The sequence below is a fragment of the Pteropus alecto genome, unplaced genomic scaffold (genome assembly GCF_000325575.1).
Source record: "Pteropus alecto unplaced genomic scaffold, ASM32557v1 scaffold123, whole genome shotgun sequence".
NCBI classification, from domain to species: domain Eukaryota; kingdom Metazoa; phylum Chordata; class Mammalia; order Chiroptera; family Pteropodidae; genus Pteropus; species Pteropus alecto.
This window is the reverse complement of record NW_006433950.1, coordinates 6,277,345-6,297,383: the sequence shown is the minus strand read 5'-3', so window position 1 is coordinate 6,297,383 and position 20,039 is coordinate 6,277,345. Positions and strand designations below refer to the sequence as shown.

At 39.3% G+C, this 20,039-nt stretch overlaps 2 protein-coding genes and 1 non-coding gene across 3 annotated transcripts in view; all 3 read right to left on the bottom strand.

Moving 5' to 3' along the window:
* LPCAT2 (lysophosphatidylcholine acyltransferase 2) overlaps positions 1 to 17,095 on the bottom strand; it is a 56,525-nt gene extending 39,430 nt beyond the window's left edge. The window contains exons 1-7 of the mRNA XM_006908760.1: positions 16,781 to 17,095; positions 9,665 to 9,804; positions 7,107 to 7,324; positions 5,782 to 5,894; positions 3,801 to 3,861; positions 2,835 to 2,893; positions 1,618 to 1,652 (exon numbers count right to left, since the gene is read on the bottom strand). Coding sequence (XP_006908822.1) covers positions 1,618 to 1,652; positions 2,835 to 2,893; positions 3,801 to 3,861; positions 5,782 to 5,894; positions 7,107 to 7,324; positions 9,665 to 9,804; positions 16,781 to 16,951 — 797 coding nt within the window. The 5' untranslated portion in view covers positions 16,952 to 17,095. The remainder of the gene's footprint in view (positions 1 to 1,617; positions 1,653 to 2,834; positions 2,894 to 3,800; positions 3,862 to 5,781; positions 5,895 to 7,106; positions 7,325 to 9,664; positions 9,805 to 16,780) is intronic.
* LOC112477361 lies at positions 16,028 to 16,146 on the bottom strand. The gene has a single exon (XR_003045433.1). It is a non-coding gene; the product is annotated as a 5S ribosomal RNA (ribosomal RNA).
* Positions 17,096 to 18,543: 1,448 nt separating the features above from the next.
* The window catches only part of MMP2 (matrix metallopeptidase 2), a 24,710-nt gene continuing 23,214 nt past the window's right edge, over positions 18,544 to 20,039 (bottom strand). Inside the window, exon 14 of the mRNA XM_015586902.1 lies at positions 18,544 to 18,556. Within this exon, the coding sequence (XP_015442388.1) occupies positions 18,544 to 18,556 (13 nt within the window). The remainder of the gene's footprint in view (positions 18,557 to 20,039) is intronic.

Sequence of the window (20,039 nt, the reverse complement as noted above, 5' to 3'; positions counted from 1 at the left end):
TCCCACAGGTAAGTGTGATGTGGCATCTGGAAAAAGCGAAGAGACACCTTCTGAAGATTCTGTGTTTATAAGTCCTAAGAAATCTTTAACTCTGAAAATATCTTTTTCCTCCCTTTCTTTTCTGAACTCTCTATGTCCTTTTTCTCTTTGTCACACACACACTCCCAGGTTAGAAGGCTAGATTGACTAAAGCCCTCTATTTTCTAACCCTGATCCCACCCTTCTAGAAAAGCTTTCTCTTATTTGACCTTCACATCTATGTGGGTTTCTGCAAAACTAAAAAAAAAAAAAAAAAAGATCCTATTTACTGAACAGTGAAGCCAAAGACACAATCTCTTTAAGGAACTTAACTTGTAAAGGCCCCAAGGATGACAAACATTAGGAAATATAAATACATGTTTCACCCAATTTTTAGGCATTTCTTTTTCTAAAATGCTCTTATACTACTTGTTTCTCCTAATTTTCCCTTGTATAAAAGCTGCAAACCAGTCATTCAAAACCAGTAAAGCCATGAAACATGGGTTCTAGCCAAATGAATAAATTAATTTCCTGAAGCGTTAAAGATAACATGTCTAGACAGCCTTTACAATTTATTTTTGGTGTCATTCATTTACTTAACTTCGACTCCCAAGGACTGAAGCATAAGAGGAACATAAAGGTCTCACAAGTTAACAAACATTAACAGATGTAACTGGCCCATGAGTTACCTATTTTGATTTAAATTTATTATTTCAAAGCAATTCATACATACGAAATGGAGAAAATAAGTATGCGGGGGGGAAAAAATCTGACTTTCAGAAGTTGTTCGGACTGTCTAAAAGGTATCTAAGGAAGCTCAGTGTACCTGAGGCAAATGATGATTTTCTTTGAAATATTTCCAAGTAGTTGTCACCTATCTATCAACAATCTTATCTGAATTCTGTGTGTAACAGTATCAAAAGGCATTACTGGGAAAACCTCTGGCAAAGTCCTCAGTCCAGGTGTTTCACAGGATTCTCGCCAGAATGTCACAGGCTGCTGCAGAGAAAGTAAGAGTCTCCACGTTCTGCTGTATTTAAAGGCTTATTTCAGTTCCGACTGTTTAATAGTGAAACTGTAATCTTCTCTCTTAAGGATTTTCAGAAACTGCTGAGCCTTCTGTTTTTAACATTCCAGAATGGAACTGAAATCTTGGTTAGCTATATTTCTCAACTCAAATCAAATGCATCATGACTATTTCGGGCCATATGACCTAATCTCTCTGGACTGCTTAAACCACTATAATGAAACAACGATGAAGACGCTAGACAATGCTAAATCTGCAATGAAAATGAAATGACAAAATTAAAGCTAAGTGCTATGCCAACTAGGTCACTCAGATGTTTCTTAAGAATCGGTAGGTAAACACTGAAGATCCATTAGAACATGACAGGAAACTAGAATTTTGCACGCGGGAGACACGGGTTTAATAGACAAGTTAGTTACGCTCTCTACAGAGACTTACCAGTTACGAGATTTAAGGATCTGATTAGAAATCTTTACTTTTACCAAAAAAAAATTAAAAATTGCTGTTTTAAAAATTACTGTTTTTTTCTTTGCTGGAGTAAAATTTATATAAATAATAGATACGTGACTTACAATGTATATCCTTGCCATGTCCAAGTCACGGTATCCTACAATAACAAAAGTATTAAACTTAGTTTGGAGAAAAAAATACCACATAAAACAAAAACCCATGTATTTCCTTTCTGAACGAAAAGCAATGCATTGAAAAGTAAAACAAGCATATCATTGCTACACATTAGTGAACTGATCTATGCATTCTTGGATTATTTATCTTCATGGCAAAGATCTGTCTCCTATACATAAACATCTAGCTTTTTATGGAATTAAGTTGCTCCGAATTGTGCATGCTTACCTATTTTTCTCATAATATGAACAATATTATGGATAATTTGCTTATAAAAACAGCATATGTTAGTCTCCCTCCCACAAAAAAAATAGGGTTATGTGGGAGAAAAGATTAAAGTAATAGTGAAAGAATCTGAATAGATGACAAATGCAAACCCACAGGCAGAAGTACAATAAGTAGAAGTCTGACAGATCTCAATTTTTTAATTATGGATGTCCACAGTTGAGGAACGAGCCACTGACTAGAAAGCTGATCAAGAACTCTTAATATGAAATAACATAGTTAATAACTACACCTTGCCTTTTTATGTAAATTTTATGTAAATTTCCTCTCAGAACCAAAACACCTCCAAATCTGGCTGTTTGAAATGGTGACACACTCAACACCCAGAAGACAAGGGTGTACCTAGCTGGAGCACAGGAGACTGCCTCCTGGGGCCTTCCATAGGATGTCAGGTTCTTTGCAGTTACTTTCTTATTTAAGCTGTTTGCCAAGAGTCCCTTTGATGAGGCAGTAATTAAACATCGAGCCTCTCGCAAATGTAACCTACAACTTCGATCCTTCTACACCAGTAATGACCACTGAATCAGGAAAAGTTTTCTCCTAGGCTTAATAAAAATCACAAATGTATTCAAGTTTTCTCATGAGACCCTGAATCTGAGACTTAGTCATACTATTGTAGTGACAATAGAGTGAACGCTAAGGAAATGTCCTCCTCTAGCTTAGTGGCAAAAACAGTATGTAAAATCTTGGCACTAACGGATATGTGCCTATCTCGCCAACTTTTAAAACCTGAATGTGGTAGGGAGAATGAGTCTCCCCATCTGCTTCCACCATTTGGCGGCTAGTCATCACTTTTCTGGAACATGAAGAGAGGGGCCTTAGAGGATGAGTGCCGTTCGGAATGTTTCGAAGTCTCCTCAGAGTGGAATCCAATGCTCACCAGCTTGTTGGGGTACCTGAGGAGAACTGGCTGCACGGGAACTCCTGGGATGAAGGCTCCTGTAACCACAGCGAGATTTTATAACATGTTCATTGTCTGAAGACAAGTTTGACAAGTAAAGAAAAAAACCTGATAATAAATGCTACGCATATACTGAACGTTTAGGAGCACACGTAAACTATCTGCTAACTGACGATAAATCCCTAACACTGACCAAAATGAGAGAGTTTTAAAATTCAGAAGTACGTAAGCAAAATATTAAATGTCGTAGCTAAGTCGATTCAAATATTTATTTATTTACATCTCCCCTTATTTCCTTTTTCCAAATACCTATAATTTACCAGGATTTTAAAAAAATTAATAACAAAAACCAAGACAAACTGAAAATAAGGGAAAGGAAAATCTAGATAAAACCAAATGCTTGAAGCAAGAACTTCCACATTTGCCAGAAGTGAGTTCCAACTTCGGCTCTGAGCATTCCAGCAGCCAATGCAAAAATCATTTAAAAGTACTACCAATTACTATGAAATTACATATTACTATGAAATTCATAACTTGATATATATTAAAAAAAAAAGAGTGAATCTTAGAAGGCATTTGAAGGTATTACAATGATAATTGAAATAGGTTTTCTACATGATGACACGGGACCCCAGATGTGACAGCATCCTTGGAGGAGAATAAAAAGCTGCCAGTGATTCTGCCAGTGATTCTGCTCACACACACACACACACACACACGTTCCCTCCCTCCCTCCTTCTCTCTCTCTCTCTCTCTCTCCAAGGAAGAAGGGGTAATGACACCAAAATAGAAAGTAAAGAAGTAAGTTCTGTGGATTCATAACATTAAGATTTTATCAGAAAAAGAAGAAATGCTCAGAGCGGACTGAGTTATTTTATGTATTATTATCAAATCATTGAGAAATGTTCATACTACTTTGTTACAATATAATTTAATTTATCTCACCTGGTTTAAAAGTAATCAAACAGGAGCGATTAGTACAAGTACCTTCTGGAAAAACTAGTATCTTGGGAGAAAAGGAACAGATTTAATATTTCAATCTAATTAATAGATTACCTCATGATTTGCCTTCTTACTACTTCACAAATAGCCGCCAATTCTTATAAAACGAAGATGAAATAAAAAGCTAAGCCCTGATTCTAAGGAAAGCTAGAATCAGATTATAGGTATTTGGTTTTCCTCTAAAAGAAGTATAGTCTGACCATTAAGATAATTAGAAAAAGGAGTAAAGCTTCGAATACAGTATACACTTAGCAAATGTTTCTTAGTGATGACACTTGTGATCCGAATAGTCTTGAAAGAAAATGCAGACCTAAGTCACATTCAAAGTGTGCACTTGAAAACTAAATTCTTCCTTCCCCTGCTCTACTTCCTTAACCAAGTCATTTCCCACGTCTTTGTTTCAGTTCTCACATTCGATGGTACTCACTCCCACAGTGTACAGTTTAGCTCATGTACTGAAGAAAAAGGAAGAACTGCTCGCAGCATGCTTTACGCTTACTTGAATTTAGCTGACATATGAAACAATCTGACATCTTTTCTTGAGAAAGTGTTTTTGGCTTTTAACGTACTCCCTTTTCCACGTGAAAGATATTCAGTACAGTTAGTTTCCCATTAGCAGAATAAAACAGCAGCTTGATTTTCTGAAGCGTTTAGAATTTGGTGATGAATAAATTGCTAAGTACGTAAAACAAACAAACAAAATGTCTGCCCTCCCAGTAGTTAGTAATGTGTAATTTATATTAGTGAGAGGAAACATCATTAGGCCAAACTGCCACCATAACGAGTCATTTGTAAAATAAAACTTATGAATAGGTGCAATTCCATCATCCTCTAATTTAAAAAAATCGGTTTCCTATGACAATGGGATACAATATCAAATAGGATGCATTCAGTGGAAATTCTATAACTACACTATTAACAATGAATCATAAAGCATCACAGCTGGAAAGGGCATTAAAAGTCATCTAGCATTGCCAATGCGTGAATTATTTCTACAATATCCCCCCCAAGTGGTTGCTTAGCCGATGCCTCGAAATTCCAGAAGAGGATTCCAAGTCAATCATTCTACCTCTGGACCGAAAAGAAAGTTCCTTGAGATGAGCAACATGAGCTAAAACCTACCTAAGTATTAACTCCCACCTACCAGTCCCAGATACATTGCTCAGAACCCAAGAGAAAAATCAAACCCTTATTTCAAATGCCATTTCTTCCCAGGCCCTTGTTTAACTATTCCTCATGTGCTTTGGTTTCTAAACCCTCTGGTTGGTCATATTCTCTGGGTGCTCTAACGTCGACACATCATCTTGAGTGGCCAGGTCACTGCAGGACCATCAGTTCTGCTAGTGACCACTTGTTCTCACCTGGGCAAAGGTAGAAGACTACTTCTGCATATCACCCATGAAGCCTTCCTCATCCCATAGAGGTTGGCCTTCCCTTCCCTTCAAAGGCATTCCTTCCAGGGGAAGGGGCTGGTGAGATGGTGAAGTTGGAAAAGCTTCTACAGCAGATTCTGATATGCCCCGCTGAACTGAAAAGCACTAATTTAAATGTACTTCAGATCAGATTAAAGATCTTAATTATATTTTCAGTAAGCCCACCATATTGTTGAGCATGACTGAGAGTTAGCATCTCATCTTTTCAAAGGGAAATAAATTCAGAAGTAGAGGATTACTTTTTAAAACACAAAGTGAAAATTGTTTCAGAGTTTGGTGAATAAAAAAGCGTACTACATTTAGTTCCATGGACTATCTCACGGGGAAGAGGACTTCTCATGCTCACTGGTGTCTTCTGCTCCTACTCTGTGGGACACATCTAGCAGAGGTGTCCCCAAGATACTGCTCTCCGTGGAGCCAAATGAATATGTTTACAAACGTACAATAAATGAATTCTCAGTATATTTAAGTCAACATCTACTGCGTTTTACCTGGGGCCATTCTCCTCCCGACGTTGCTCGTCTTACTATTTCATTTATTGTGTTCTTTCGAGAATCTGGATCTACACGAGACACCAACACTGGTTGCACAGCCCTTAACAGTCCTTTAAAACAAAGGAAAACTCATGACCAAGTCATCTTTTTTGGCTAAAGCTACCAAAGTAATACCAGATAAATCACAAAACAACTTTTACAGAAAATTTAAATGATAGCAAATCAAAAGAACAACTTAAAAAATTAAAAAAATAAATTTCTTGGATGTTTATAACTAAAAATATTTTATTGATTTAACAGAAGTTAGCAGTAGGGATATGAAAAGCAGCAAATGTAATTTTCTCCCTAAAGGTCTTCTTCCTCAATAGGTTATCTTGTTTTATTTTAGGGATAGCCTGAAAACTGATTATGCAAATTCATAGTTCACAGGAGCAGAAAGCAATTAGTATTCATTTTACTGAACTTTTCAGCACAGCAGTCTTCTAAATACATAACATCCTAGCACATGCAAAATAAACCTCGATTTACCAAAAATCTATTGCTACACACGTTTTCAGGAAAAACACCGTATTATACAAAGCAGGGAGTTCCATTTCAAAAAGAGAGAATGTCTTTCTTAGCCGAATGACCAAGCTGCAAGAACTACGATCATTCCTCCAGAGCACCAGGGCAACATCAGGCGACTTTCACACCCAGTCTCTCATCACTTCGTGCTTGCAGTGACCTTGGGACGACTGGGAGCAGTTACTTGGAGACACACACCCCAGAGAGAGAGGGCCAAGCATCTGGTGGGAAAAACATTTCACTTGCTTCATTATTTTTTATGGCAGGAAGCACTTATTGTCCCACATCATAATTTTCAGAGTTACACGTGGGTCTCTCATGGAGGTTTGGAGGCAATAATAAAGAAAATAGAATTAGGGAAAAAAGCTTAGTGTGTTTATCAGCCGGAAGAGAACTTCATGAAATCGGATGTAACCATTGTTTTCACAAATTCTTCAGTTAAATTCTCTCTCAAAAAAAAAAAAAAAAAAAAATCAAGCATGGAAAAACTGGTCTTTTAAATATAAGAACAGAAAGGGATGATGGTAGAGTGATAAAGATAAAATTTTAAAAGAATGGTAAGGGTACCTATAGGGAAGTATCTAATCTTTTTTCATAAACTCATTCTTTCAATATACTACCTCATTAAAAGAAATATGTTTAAAATAGTTTATCATGTTAAAGTTGCTTAAAAATCTACCAGTAAACTATACATGATTTTTAAAATTTAAGTCATGAACATAGAAGTATTTCCTCTATGTTATCTTACAAGTACTTACTGCCAATCAGAGGGACCTGCACATTCTCAAGTCGAGACACTATAGAAGGTAATCCGGTTACGACACAGGCAATTCCATCGAAGAATGTTGAATGAGGAGCGACAACAAAAATCGGTGCTTCCACAGGACTTGCGATCCTTCCTTTCACAGTAACTATAAACCCCATCGAAAGGAACATGGCGTGACCCAGAAACTTCAAAATTCGTTGAGTAATTGTCCTTTGAAAATACATACGTATATATAAAAAAGACAGAATTAGCTCTGCTCATTGCAGCTAACAGCAGGACTTTACATTAAAATACAATACGAAAACCAAAACATGTCAGAACACTTCGTTTTAAAATACGAAGAACAGCGAACACGCCCGTGGAGCTCTTTCTGCCAGGCGCTGTTTGAAACACTTTACATGTGTTACATTAGTTTCTTTAATTCTCAGCCCAATTTTATGAAATAGTTATTATCTATTATTATTCCCATTTTAAAGATGTGAAAACTGAGGCACAGAGAAGTAATTTTCCCAAGGGCATACGGCTAATAAATGGCTCCATTCTTCTGTGACTAAAAAGTGAGAAAAATGAATTTTCAACATACATCCTCCCTGAGAAATTCAAATCGGTACTGCCCTTCAAAGTAATACCTTGGGAATCTACATTTGTGTAATAGACACGCTGCTATTTCCCCAAATGCTTTTAGAACTCTCGTGCTGAAACTGTCTTCAGAGTTATTTTAGGGATAATTTTTTTAAATTAAGCCTTATTCCCTATATGACTACAACTCTTAGACGGTCAAAAATCTTAAGAAAATTCACCATCTCGCTCCCTTAGGACAGAGATGCACTTAAACAATTCCGGAAATCTAATTGCTTATTTTTAAAAAAGAATTTGTCATTAAAGATTACTTAATTCATCAAACTGTGCCAGGAACTGTGCCGGACATACACAACAAGTAAGATCCAGTCTCATTAAAGATTAAGCTCAGTATGTTGATAAGCTCAATCGAGTAGGGAAATAGAAACATACTCCTAGAAATGCAAACACACGATGGACATCTCAGTATGTGAATATGCATATAGCTTTTCACGAAAATAAAATACTATGCGTATCTCTCGGATGACAGCTAATGTGAGCTTTAAAAAAATGGGCTTCCCATCTAATTCTAATAATACAGTGAGCAGCTGCTATGAAGCAACTAGCTATTGAGGAAGTTGCTCTTTTATTACACAGTAAGAGATGAGCACACAAAGCCAAAGTACTTTTCCAGAGGGCACAGAGAAGTGAGTGACTGTATCTCTCTTCCTGCCCCTTAGTTAAGAGCTGAGATCTCTACTGAGGTAGGGATAAAAAGCAATCCCTTTCATGGAGCTTCCACACCTCCTATTTCTGATTTATGGTGATGCAGCTTCTGACAACTACATTCCAAAGTCTCCCATTCTCAAAGTCATTAAACATCTCTGTTTAAATGTTTTAAAAATGGCTCAAAGTCTAGTGCTGCACGTAGTTGACAAAAGTAGAACTTTCTTTTCCAACATTTATTATATCTGTTTTCTGGATTTTTAGACTATTCCTTCCATCCCCATGGGTTTACATAGGTCATTAAATTAGAAATCAAGGAAATCATTTAAAGGAATGAGTGATGAAAAATACCTCTTATACTATCTTTTTAATGACACGCAACTTCCAGTTACAAAACAAAGGAGTGCGATTCGCAAGGGTTGAGGTGATATTATTTTTCTAGGGCCGTCGCCAGCTTTGGGTTTAGTTCCACTTCAAACCAGCCTTGTGTTTAGTGTTGACATTTGTTCACATGAATTAAACTGCAAATAGCATATTTTTAAAAAAGTTTCTAGAACGGTGTTTCTCAAATTTTTGGAGGACATATTCTCCTTTGAGATTTTGATGAGAGGAATAGATCTTTGCACACAAAAAAAAAAAAGAAAAAGAAAAAAAAATGTGCGCAATTTCAGAGAGACTGACAGTGCCCTGGAACCCAGCAATGGATTTCTATGAAACCCAAGGAATCCACGTGGCAGGCCTTCGCTTCAGGGCATGCTTACCGCAACAAGCTGGTTCCACCCAGCAGGACGTAACTTTTACCAGTGACTTTGTTCATTCATGGTCAGTCTATTCTCTAATACCATGCCGACTCCGTAATGCTTGAGAAGCAGTTCCAGCCGGCCTCGGTGCAATGTTTAAAAAAGCTAGGCTATACCGATTAATAATTAAATTGTTGTGAATAATAATCACTAAAGTAATGAATAAACATACTATCATTGAACCACTTAATTATACCACTGCATAAAGTATGTAATTATTATAAGGGGACAAAAGCAATGTGAAAACTGAGGGAGAGCAAAAGGAAGCCAGGTATTTTTCAGCCACGATGGTTGTGGGCGGAGATTTCTACATATGACAAATGAAGAACAGTTTTATCTGAGAAGCAAAAATGAATGATAAAATTGAGTAGGAAGCCGATAAATAAAACTATTAATCACTGACTAAACAATGACAAACTCTCCTTTATCTTGATTTATCTAACATTTAGACTTAATTGTTTCTTACCTCCTCCAACCAGTTACTGGATGGGTCATCTTTTCAGGACAGCATGCTGTTGAAACTGCAGCAAATGGCCATGCCAGTAATAAAATTATTGCAACCAATAAAGCACGAATTGGAAGCAGGATAATTCCAAGAAGGAAAATCTGAAAGTCAAAGTAGATAAAAAAAAAAAAATAGATGAATGGACATTATTTTAATGCTGTAGCACTCAAACTGAAACATGTAAGAGGAAAGTTTTATTCAAGTATTCAAGCGGTCACTCAAGGACGAATTGAGCATTACACTGCACCTGACAATTACCTAAGCCAAAGAAAAATAAGACATTGTATCTGACCTCACAAAGCCTGTTAAATAGCAAAAGAAACAGTAAAGAAATCCGAGTACTGTAAGACGACTTGATCTGTATGTCAAGGTGATGCTGGGGGAAGAAAGGAAAGATGCCTCTGCCTTCACGGTGAGGGAAAGCTTCCTGGAGGGACTGAAGGCTGAACGGTCTTGAAAGACAAGCAGAAAGAAGCTAGCAGAGGGGAAGTTGCTTTCTGAGAGCTTTAAGATAGAGGAGAAGTGTTAATGAAAGTATTAGAATGTGAAGAAGTAAATGTATTCTTTTATATACCTGCCCATCCTTGATAACTAATAACAAAAAGATAGGGGAGGAAACAATAAAAATAAATAAGAATGAAAACTAAACAAGAATAGCCAGTAATATATGAATGCTTACTGTGTACCAAGCACTCTAAGTACCTGGCATTATTTGATTCTTACGACCTTAAGTGGTTTTACACACAGAAAGGAGAGGCACAGAGCGAGTTAAGTTAAATTGCTTATGGTCACAGTTACTAAATGGCAGCACCAGGATTTGAACACCGCTTGGTTACAAAGCCCTTGCTCTGAATCCTAGACCATACGGCCTTTTAAGTGAAAATTTGTTATCCTTACATATAACAAATTGTCTTTTTTCTATTAGCCAATAACATTATTCAAATAGTGCTGTCCATCTTCTGCCTACTTCCTTCTATGAGAATTTGAGCATCATCAACTAATTTACAAGAAATGCCAAAAATGTTCTAGTTATCTATCTCTCAAATTATTTGTATGCGCATGTGTGTGTGCCTGAAATAAAAATTACATGAGAGGAAATATGCAGATCTTAGGTGTATAATTCAATGAGTTTTAAAAAACTACCACTCCAATCAAGATACAGAGCACATCTGCCACCTAGGAAGTCACCTTGTGCATCTCTCTCCCCTGTTAGGTAATCAACGTTGGATATCTATCACCATAGATTAGTTTGGTCTGTTCCTGAACGTCACATAAATGGAATCATACATTATGTGTCTGTGTGTGTCTAGCTTCTCCCACTTGAAATTTTTGAAATTCAACTCTGTTGTTTTGTATATCAGTAATTCATTCTTTTTGATAAAAGAGTATTATTCCATTGTATGACTTTATGACAATATGTTTATCTATTCTCCTGCTGATGAACATTTGGGTTGTTTCTATGGTGAGGTATTATGAATAAAGCCAGTACAAACATTCCTATGCAAGCCTTTTGTGAATATGTTTTCATTTCTCTTAGGTAAATATCTAGGAGTGGAGTTGCTGGGTCACAGGTATAGTTTATAAGAAACTGCCAGACGGTTTTCCAAAATGGCTGTATTATTTTAAAGTGTCCCTGGCAACGTATGAGAATTTCAGTCACTGGACATTCTTGCCAACATTTGGTATTGGTGGTCTTTTTACAATATCAACTTTATTAATTCACATAAAATAAAATGAACCTATTTTAAGTGTATAGATTATGAGGTTTTCAGATGTATACCACCATGCAAATGTCACCACAATTAAGATATAGAACATTTCTATCACCCTAAAAGTTCCTTTGTGCCTCTATTAAGTCCATACACCCTCCTCAGCCCTTGTCATCCACTGACAGACTTTCTTTCACTACAGCTTTGCCTGTTCTAGATTATTATATAAATGAAATCCCATGATACGTACTCTTATATGTCTGGCTTCTTTCATCTCATATTTTTGAGATTCAACCTTGCTGTCATATGCATCAGTCGTACAGTCTTTTTAATTGCAGAGTATTATTGCATTGTATAAATATAATACAATTCATTTATCCATTCGACTGTTCATGGACACTTGGCCTATTATGTTTTTAGCTGTTATGACTATAGCTCCTATAAACATTAATATTCGAGTCTCTGTGTGAACATATATTTTCATTTCATTGGGAGTGAAATTGTTGGGTCAGGGTAGGCTTCAGTTTATCAAGAACGTGCCAAACTCTTTTCCAAAGTGGTTGTACCATTTTACATCCCCGCTAATAATGTGCAAAAGTTCCTGTTGCTCCACATCCTCACCAACATCTGGCGCTGTCAGTCTCTGCAGCCATTCAAGTGGGTATCTCATTGTGGTTTTAATTCACGCTTCCTTGATGAGCAATGGTGCTGAGCACATTTTCTGGGTGTCTGTTGGTCATTCTTTTAACTTCTTATTTTAAGTGTCTGTTCAAGTTGGCCCACTTTTATTAGGTTGTTAGTCTTTTTCATATCAATTTGTAGTTCTTTATATGTTCTGTATAAAAGCCATTTGTCAATATATGTATTGAAAATAATGTATCCCATCCTATGGCTCGCCTTTTCAATTTTTTAATGGAACCTTTTGATGAGAAGAATTTTAATTCTGATGAAGACTAATTTATCCATTTTTATTTTTAGTCCTTTTCTGTGTTCTTTCTAATAAATCTTTACCTACCTCAAAGTCATGAAGATATTTTATATTTTCTTCTTCCAGAAGCTGTATATTTTGGCTTTTATGTTTCAGTCTATGCTCCATCTTAAATTACTTTCTGTGTGGTATGCAGTAGGGATCGGGGTTCATTTTTATCTATAGATTTATCTAGTTCTCCCAACAGTATTTGTTGAAAAGACCTGACACTCCCCAATAAATTTTCTTGGCAACTCTGCGAAAAATCAATTGAACATATATCTGTGAGCTCTCTGTTCTGTCCCATTGATCTAGTCATCTATCCTTCTGTCAATACCTTACTCATCTTAATTGCTATATCTTTGTAGTAAGTCTTGAAATCAGGTAGTGTGTGTCCTCCAACATTTTTTTCATCAAACTTTTTTGGGGGGCTAATCTAGATCCTTTGCATTTCCACATAAATATCAGAATTAATTTGTCAGTTTCCACACCAACAAAAAAGCCCACTGGGATTTTTATTGCCATAGATAGGTTCCCTTTCTTAGACTAAGAGAGTACCCTTTTATTCCTATATTACTGAGAATTTTTTTAAATTTCTATAGATGTCGAATTTTGTCAAATGAGTTAACAAAATTTCTGCATCTACGGAAATGACAATATGCTTCTTATCATATGTTTTGCTAATGAATTACATTAAAATATAATTTTCTGGATGTTGAACCAACCTTGCATTCCTGGAATAAACCAAATTTGAAAGGATATATTATCCTTTCCACATACTACTGTATTTGTTAAAGGTTCTTATACTTGTGATCATGAGGGAAATTGGCCTATAATTTTTCTTACAACACCTTTTTCAGACTTTGAAAGAATGCTAACCACACATTTTTATATATTGTGTCTCCATTTTCATTCATCTCAAAGCATTTACTAGTTTTTCCTGATTTCTTCTTTGAAAACTGATTGTTTAGGAATGTGTAATTTCCACACATTTGTGAATTTCCCAGACTTCTTTGTTATTTCCCTGATTTCTAATTTCAATCCATTTTGTCTGGAGAACAATGTATTATTGAAATCCTTTTACATTTATTGAGATTTATTTTACAGCCTAATATAATCGTCTATCTTGAAGAATGTTCCATAGGCGCTTGAGAAGAATGTGTTTTCTGTTGCTGTTGGGTAGAGTGTTTTATACATACTTGCTGGGTATACATGGTTATAGTGTGTTCATCTTCTATTTCCCTGTTGATATTCTCTTTCACTGTTCTACCACAACTGACAGTGAGGAATTGCAGTCTCTCACCACTACTGTTGAGTTTTCTATTTTTTTCCTTCGATCTTTCAGTTTTGCTTTGTGTATTTGGGGCTCTGTTGTTAGGTGCATATAAGATTATAACTATTATAACTTCTTGATTAATCAATCCTTTTGTCATAAAATGTCCTCCTTTATCTCTAGTTTTCTGTGTTAAGTTCTATTTTATCTAATATTAATAGAGCCCATTTAGTCCTTCTTAGTCACTGTTTTCATGGTGTATCTTTTCCATCCTTTTACTTTCAATCCATTTGGGTCTTTAAATGCAAAGCATGTCTTTTTTAGACAGCATATAGTTCCAAGCTGTTTCTTTTAAGCTTTTTGGTTAGCTTATTATTTTCTCCAATTATTATTCACTGCCTCAGGCAGCTGTGCTGTTAAGCAATTGCCTCTGATTATTTTTTCACGAACAGCCCCAGAGAAAAGACTACAGTGAGTGGGTAAGCCCCAAGGCAGGTCAAATAAAGACAGCCTTGCAAACGATCGAGAAATAATTTTGACTGTGAGAAAAGACCACGGCATATACCCTGAAGCTAGAGTTGGAATGATGTTATATCATATTCATATAAGATTTACTTACATTCACAGTGAGTGACTAATATGTATTTTAATTGAGTTAAGTTGTCAAATATTGGGCACCTTTTTTTCTGTGCCACTTCCAGGTTTGCAACAAATAATAGTACTCAACAGTAAACCAATGCTGAGTAACTCTTTGACAAATTAGGAGGATTCCTCATCATATTTCCATTTGGTAATATGTCATTTCTATAGAGAAGCATTCTCTTAACCTTCTGACGGAGTTATCTTCTTCTCTGGATTGTCTTCATAGCACTCGCTATAACATAAAATTATATATTTTTATACTTGTTTAATTTTTTTTTCATTGAAATATAAGCTTTAGATAGACAGGGTCCTTATTTCTCTTGTTCACTGCTTTATCTCCAGAGATTAGCATTGTGCCTGGCACACAGTAGGCATTCAACTAATATTTCTGATATAGTAAATGACCCCACAATTACTACCACTCATTTCGATTCCATATTCTATCGGGGAAATGAAGGCTACTTTTTTTCTATGCCACTAAGTAGCAGACCCTTAAATAGTCAAAAAGAAAAGGGGAAGGCCAAAGCTAAGCCCTATGCGATGAAACCCTTAAGCAAGATAACGGTCCCTGAGTGAGATACTGATATCATTCAAGATTAAATTTAACTTTAAATTAAATTTAGTGTTATTGTACTAGGTCATACTTAAATAAAAGTATATCCATATTTTAAACTGGATAATATTGCCAACATTGTTTTTCAATCATGTTTATGTAAATCTTCCCTTTATCCAGACCATTCAAGCCATTGAAACCTATTTTGTATCTCTGGTCTATATGAATTTTTAATTTAAAAAAATACCCAGATTATATTCAATTCTATTCAGCTTTAAGTATAATATGTAATTTGTTGACAGCCAATAGCATAACTTTCAATAGTAAGATCAGCAAACATTACCAGACTCACAAATTATCTCACTTAATTTTAACCTTCCTTTGATGCATTATTATTTCAGTTTAACAGGTAAGAAAAGTGAAGTTCAGAGCTGTTAAGTCACTTGGCCAAAGTCACACAACTAATAAATGGCAGGGCCTGAGATGTATTCGAACACTAGTGACTAACACTACAGCTCTTGTAGAGTTATTTGGAAGTACTCCCTAAACAGGAACAGGAAAACAAAAACACTTAATAATTTACTCTAGGTGTAGTATATTTATAATACGCCACTTTCATCGTCTTTCCAAAATATGAAGCGAAACAGACAAACTTTCATTTAAGTATGACTGATTTGACCAAATCAACCTAAAATTATTCTTGAATGATAGTCAACGTACTTAGAAACATTTCAAAAGTTTTAAGATACAAAGGAGACATTGACCCATTTAACGACGTGAAGATCTACGTTTTAAACGTTTAGCTTCTTTACAAAGAGGTATTACCACATTATCTTCCTCTTCCTCTCTCACACCCTTCTTCAACCCGACACCCACCTATCAGAACTCGAACCACCACCCCATGCTGCTTAGCCCAGCACGCAACCAGCCTCCACTGTAGAAGACAAAGGTCTCTGCGTGCAAGTGGGCGGTGAAAAATTACACTACTTCGAATCCAGAGTCAAGAAATTTGTGACACATAGGACCAATGTGGCTTGCATAGTCTATCTTGTTCCTAGATCATGAACTTCACCAAACAGGAAGTCCAGAGAGTGAGTGCAACTGTTAATGGTAAAAGCAGCGCTTTACTAGAAAAAGGAAACTTCTTTTTTGTATGTAGTCATTTTAATTTATTTTTTTACGCCTACAGCGCCTGGTCTTCCTAGGTGGTCTCCCATCCAAGTACTAACCAGGCGCGACCCTGCTTAGCTTCCGAGATCAGATGGGATCGGGCACGTTCAGGATGTCATGGCCATAGACTGTATGTAGTCATTTTTAACAGTGGAAGAAAATCTGGGCTACTTCTCATCCTTGAATCTGGGAGAAGAGTTTGGGTGAAGGCTGATTCAGAACCCCAAACTCTTAAACACCCTAAGCTTTTCCTAGATTCTGATTTCCTACCTTTGATGCTCTTGCTCAGCTAGATCATCTCAGACTTACCTGTTGTTCCAGTTCCAGATCTAGGCCTTCTCCCTCACTTTCCCCATCCTAGACTGACTCCTCAACTTTCCTAAGGCCAAAAAAAAAAAAAAAAAAAAAAGTCCCTGTGGTAGGCTGGCCTCTCTCCACATGCTCGCAAACTCAAATCGAAGTTCTCAGATTCATTCCCCTTTCTCAACTCAGAATGTTTCCTCAGCCACCGGCCTGCTCGGCCGCCTCCTGTTGAGGACCTTCGTCACACCACCCTCCCTGTGCCCTCGATCCTCACACCCACGTCTAGGCCCTTTGCAGACTCATGGCCCCTGCGTGAGCCCTCCTCTCTCAGATCGACATCTCTTCCTTCCTCAGAGACTTTGCTCCCCAGACCCCCGCCCCCGACAGACAACCTCCCCTGCCAGAGCGATGGCTCCATCTCCCCTGGACCCATCTCCTCTCTCACACCCACGCCCCTCACCTGGATGCGCTTCGCCGCGCCCATCCGTGTCTGCTGCACGAAGGGGTTGGGCACCGGCGGCGGGAAGAAGGACGCTTGGCGGGGCACCATCGGCGGCCGCAGCCCCGCGCTCCCCACGCCGGCGCCCGGCACCGTGGCCGCCACGGCCGCCGCCTCGACACACCGGCTCATGGCAGAGCCAGGCGTCGCACCAGACAGAAACAACCCACGAGGAGAGCTGCAGCCGGCGTCGCCGCCAAGTCGGAGTCTGAGCCGCGCCGGAGTCCCAGCCCGAGGCTCCGCGGCGGGGCCTCTGCGCAGGCGCCGAGGTGACTTGACGCCGTCTGGGCCTCGCCCCGCCCCTCTGGCTCTGGCCACGCCCAGGGGCCGGCCCCACCCTCGGAGCGCTGGCCCCACCCCTTTAGGTATCTGGTGCTTCCTCTCAGGTAATACAGCTCCGTCCCCTTGGGAGTGAATGTTTCTCCTTCTGAGCCACGTAGGCCTGTGAGACAGTTTAGGTAGAGTTCTCTGCTTTAGGGTCAGGCAATCTGGACTTCCAATCGCTTTTGATGCCTCTGTGACATTGGCCAAATCACCTTCTCTATGAGCCTCAGTTGCCCTTCTGTAAAACGGGGATGAACAGAACTTAGACAAAGAGAACCTGAATCTAGCAATTAGAAAAACCACCCCTGGGCTTTTCCATTAAGTGAGTTTATAATACATCCAGGATGGGTTTTATGTGTTCGATTTCTGGTGTACGTTAGTGTCTGAGTTGGATGTTTATCGGTTCTAGCTGAAAAAGTCCTAGCTAATATAGGAATTGATACTAGGAGTGGAATCTGTTCCACTAAAAACATGGACTGATAGTGGGGAAATGGTTCTCCAAAGAATATTGAGCTGCTATTACTAGGAAAAGGCAAAAACAACTATTGCCGTCCACACTAGATGAGGAACCTGGCCCCCAAAGGGGAAGTGACTTGGCCTGTGGCTCCATTTCACCCTGAGGAAGTTGCCTGCCTGGACCTATATGGGTGGTTGGGGGAAGGGGGAGGACAGGGGTTTTTTCCAGAACCTGAGACCGGTTGGTCAATCCCTGAGTGGCTGAGAAGATGGCGAATGACTTATCCTTGCTGATCGACGTCTCACGGCAGGCTGTGGGCGTGAGGAGAATCGGTCCGGACCTTGGGACAGCTGTTCTTTCACACTTATTCACTGTAGAGCCCAGAAACTTCCACCACCACCAGACAGACACACGGCGTTCAGCTACTCACTTAACCCAAGCTTGCATCCTTATCCAGGAATGGAAAAAGATGAATTTCTACCCCCATAGGGTTGTAATAACAAATAAAATAATGCATGTGTATTTTTCATCGAAAAGCACTCAAGAAACGGCACCTGTTAGGTATTACGTTGTGGAGCAGCTGAACTTTCTCAGTATAACAGAGAACCTTAGTAACCTTGCTAACGGTACAGCCATGATATTAGCTTCTGCAGCCTCAGGGGCTGCCAGACCCTTACAGCTGTTTAGCCAGATACCTGCACAGAAGGCTGTCTCTCAAGGGCCCTCAAGGGCATGAGCCACTGGGCAGGCCACAGGAGAAAAGATGACCCTAGGCTTACCAAGGTCACCTCCAGAGTCCTGTCTCCCTCATCCCCTTCCCCACAAGCCCCACCATGAGCTGCCTGAAGCAATAGACTACAAGAGCCAGAGGAGATCTCTGAAACACTCCCAGGCCTTAATTTGTTTTGTAACAGCTCCAGAATTTCTGTAAGGGGGAGGGAGGTTAACAGTGGCATCTGGTGGAAGGAAAAGGGTAAGGAGCTTACCCATTAATAGCAGCTGTGCTTAGAATGGCAAACCCACATTTCTCCCCTAGCTGTGTTTATTAGAGTGGCTTCTCTTGGGATGGCGCAGTGGGGGAGTTGCAGGTGGGGGGGATGCGGACAATAGTGTTGCTGATGGAGGTTCTGGGAAAAAGGACAAAGCTCCTCCTCTGGGTCATCTTTGGCCTTGACTTGGGTTTGTGACCTAATAGCTATGATGCCCTGGGCAAATCCATTTTCTCTGGGCCTGTTTCTTCATCAATTAAAAAATGGGCTAATTATAGCCACCTCCCTCTTTAGGTTGTTGTAAAGCTTAAAAGAAATGATGCATATACAGTGTCTGGCACATAATAAGCCTTCTATTAAGGGGGATATTGTTATCAGTAGTGTTGGAATTGGGGTTATTGTTAATGAAGAAACTGAGATTCAAAGAGGAACCTTAAATAAGACTCTGCAGTGATAGGAACAGAATCACTGATGTTTCAGGGCTCCATGGGACAGAGGGACTCTGAGCTCGCTGGCTCTGAGGGTCCCTTGCTGTTTATTTTGGCCGTTTTGACCTTTCTAGCAAATGTCACCTGTGCCCTGCAGTGAGCAGAGATTTAGACTTCCTAAGTTTCCTCTTCTGGCTGGGGCTGTGGCCCCTCTCTGGCTCTGCAGAAACAGGGGCAAACATCGCCACTCAATTGGTGTCTTTATTCACACCTGTTGACATTTCCCATGGGGAATTGTTGAAGGGCTAGGAGGGGAGGGCTGAGCGGGAAGTCATGGCTTGGTTTTCCTCCATCCAGTGGAGGAAATGACAGGATACAGACATACTAAATAGAGTGAACAGGGAACCGTCGCTAGGTGGGCTGAGACGCATCGTGCAGTGACTGCAGACAGCCTGAGTCCTTCTGTCAGGAAAGGCGATTTCAAAGTGGAAAAATAAAAAATGATCGAAAGGAAAGAACAAAGTGCATACAAAGCAAACCACTAATGTAGGTAAGGCTCTAAGGCAGCCAACAGTGAGAAGCCAGGGATCTGGGTGGCCTCCTGACCATGCCTCTCACCCACTGCCCCAGGCCAGGCCAGGCTGTTGGGCCACCAGTGCCCTCTTGAGACAGTCTCTGTTGGCTCCGAGGGTGCTCTAAGCCACAGAAGGCTGTGGAGGCAGAAGGGCCAGAAGTGTGGCAGCACCAGGGCAGCCCATGGCAGGGCTGCATTGAGGATATCAAAGCATCTTTTGTGGGGTGGCTCTGGAGGGCTGGTGGGATACGGAGGGGGGAAGGGGCAGCTGGGAGGGGTACAGTCAGCACCTTTCCTTGGGCACAGGGCAGAGCCACTCTCCAGAATCTTAAATTACCAGGTGGGGATGAGAATTCTGATTAACCACAGAGCTGAAGGCTGCCGGGCCCTTCCGGGTCCTTTCCTGGTGCTCAGGGCCCGATGGGCAGAAGGTGATGGAGAAGCGGGG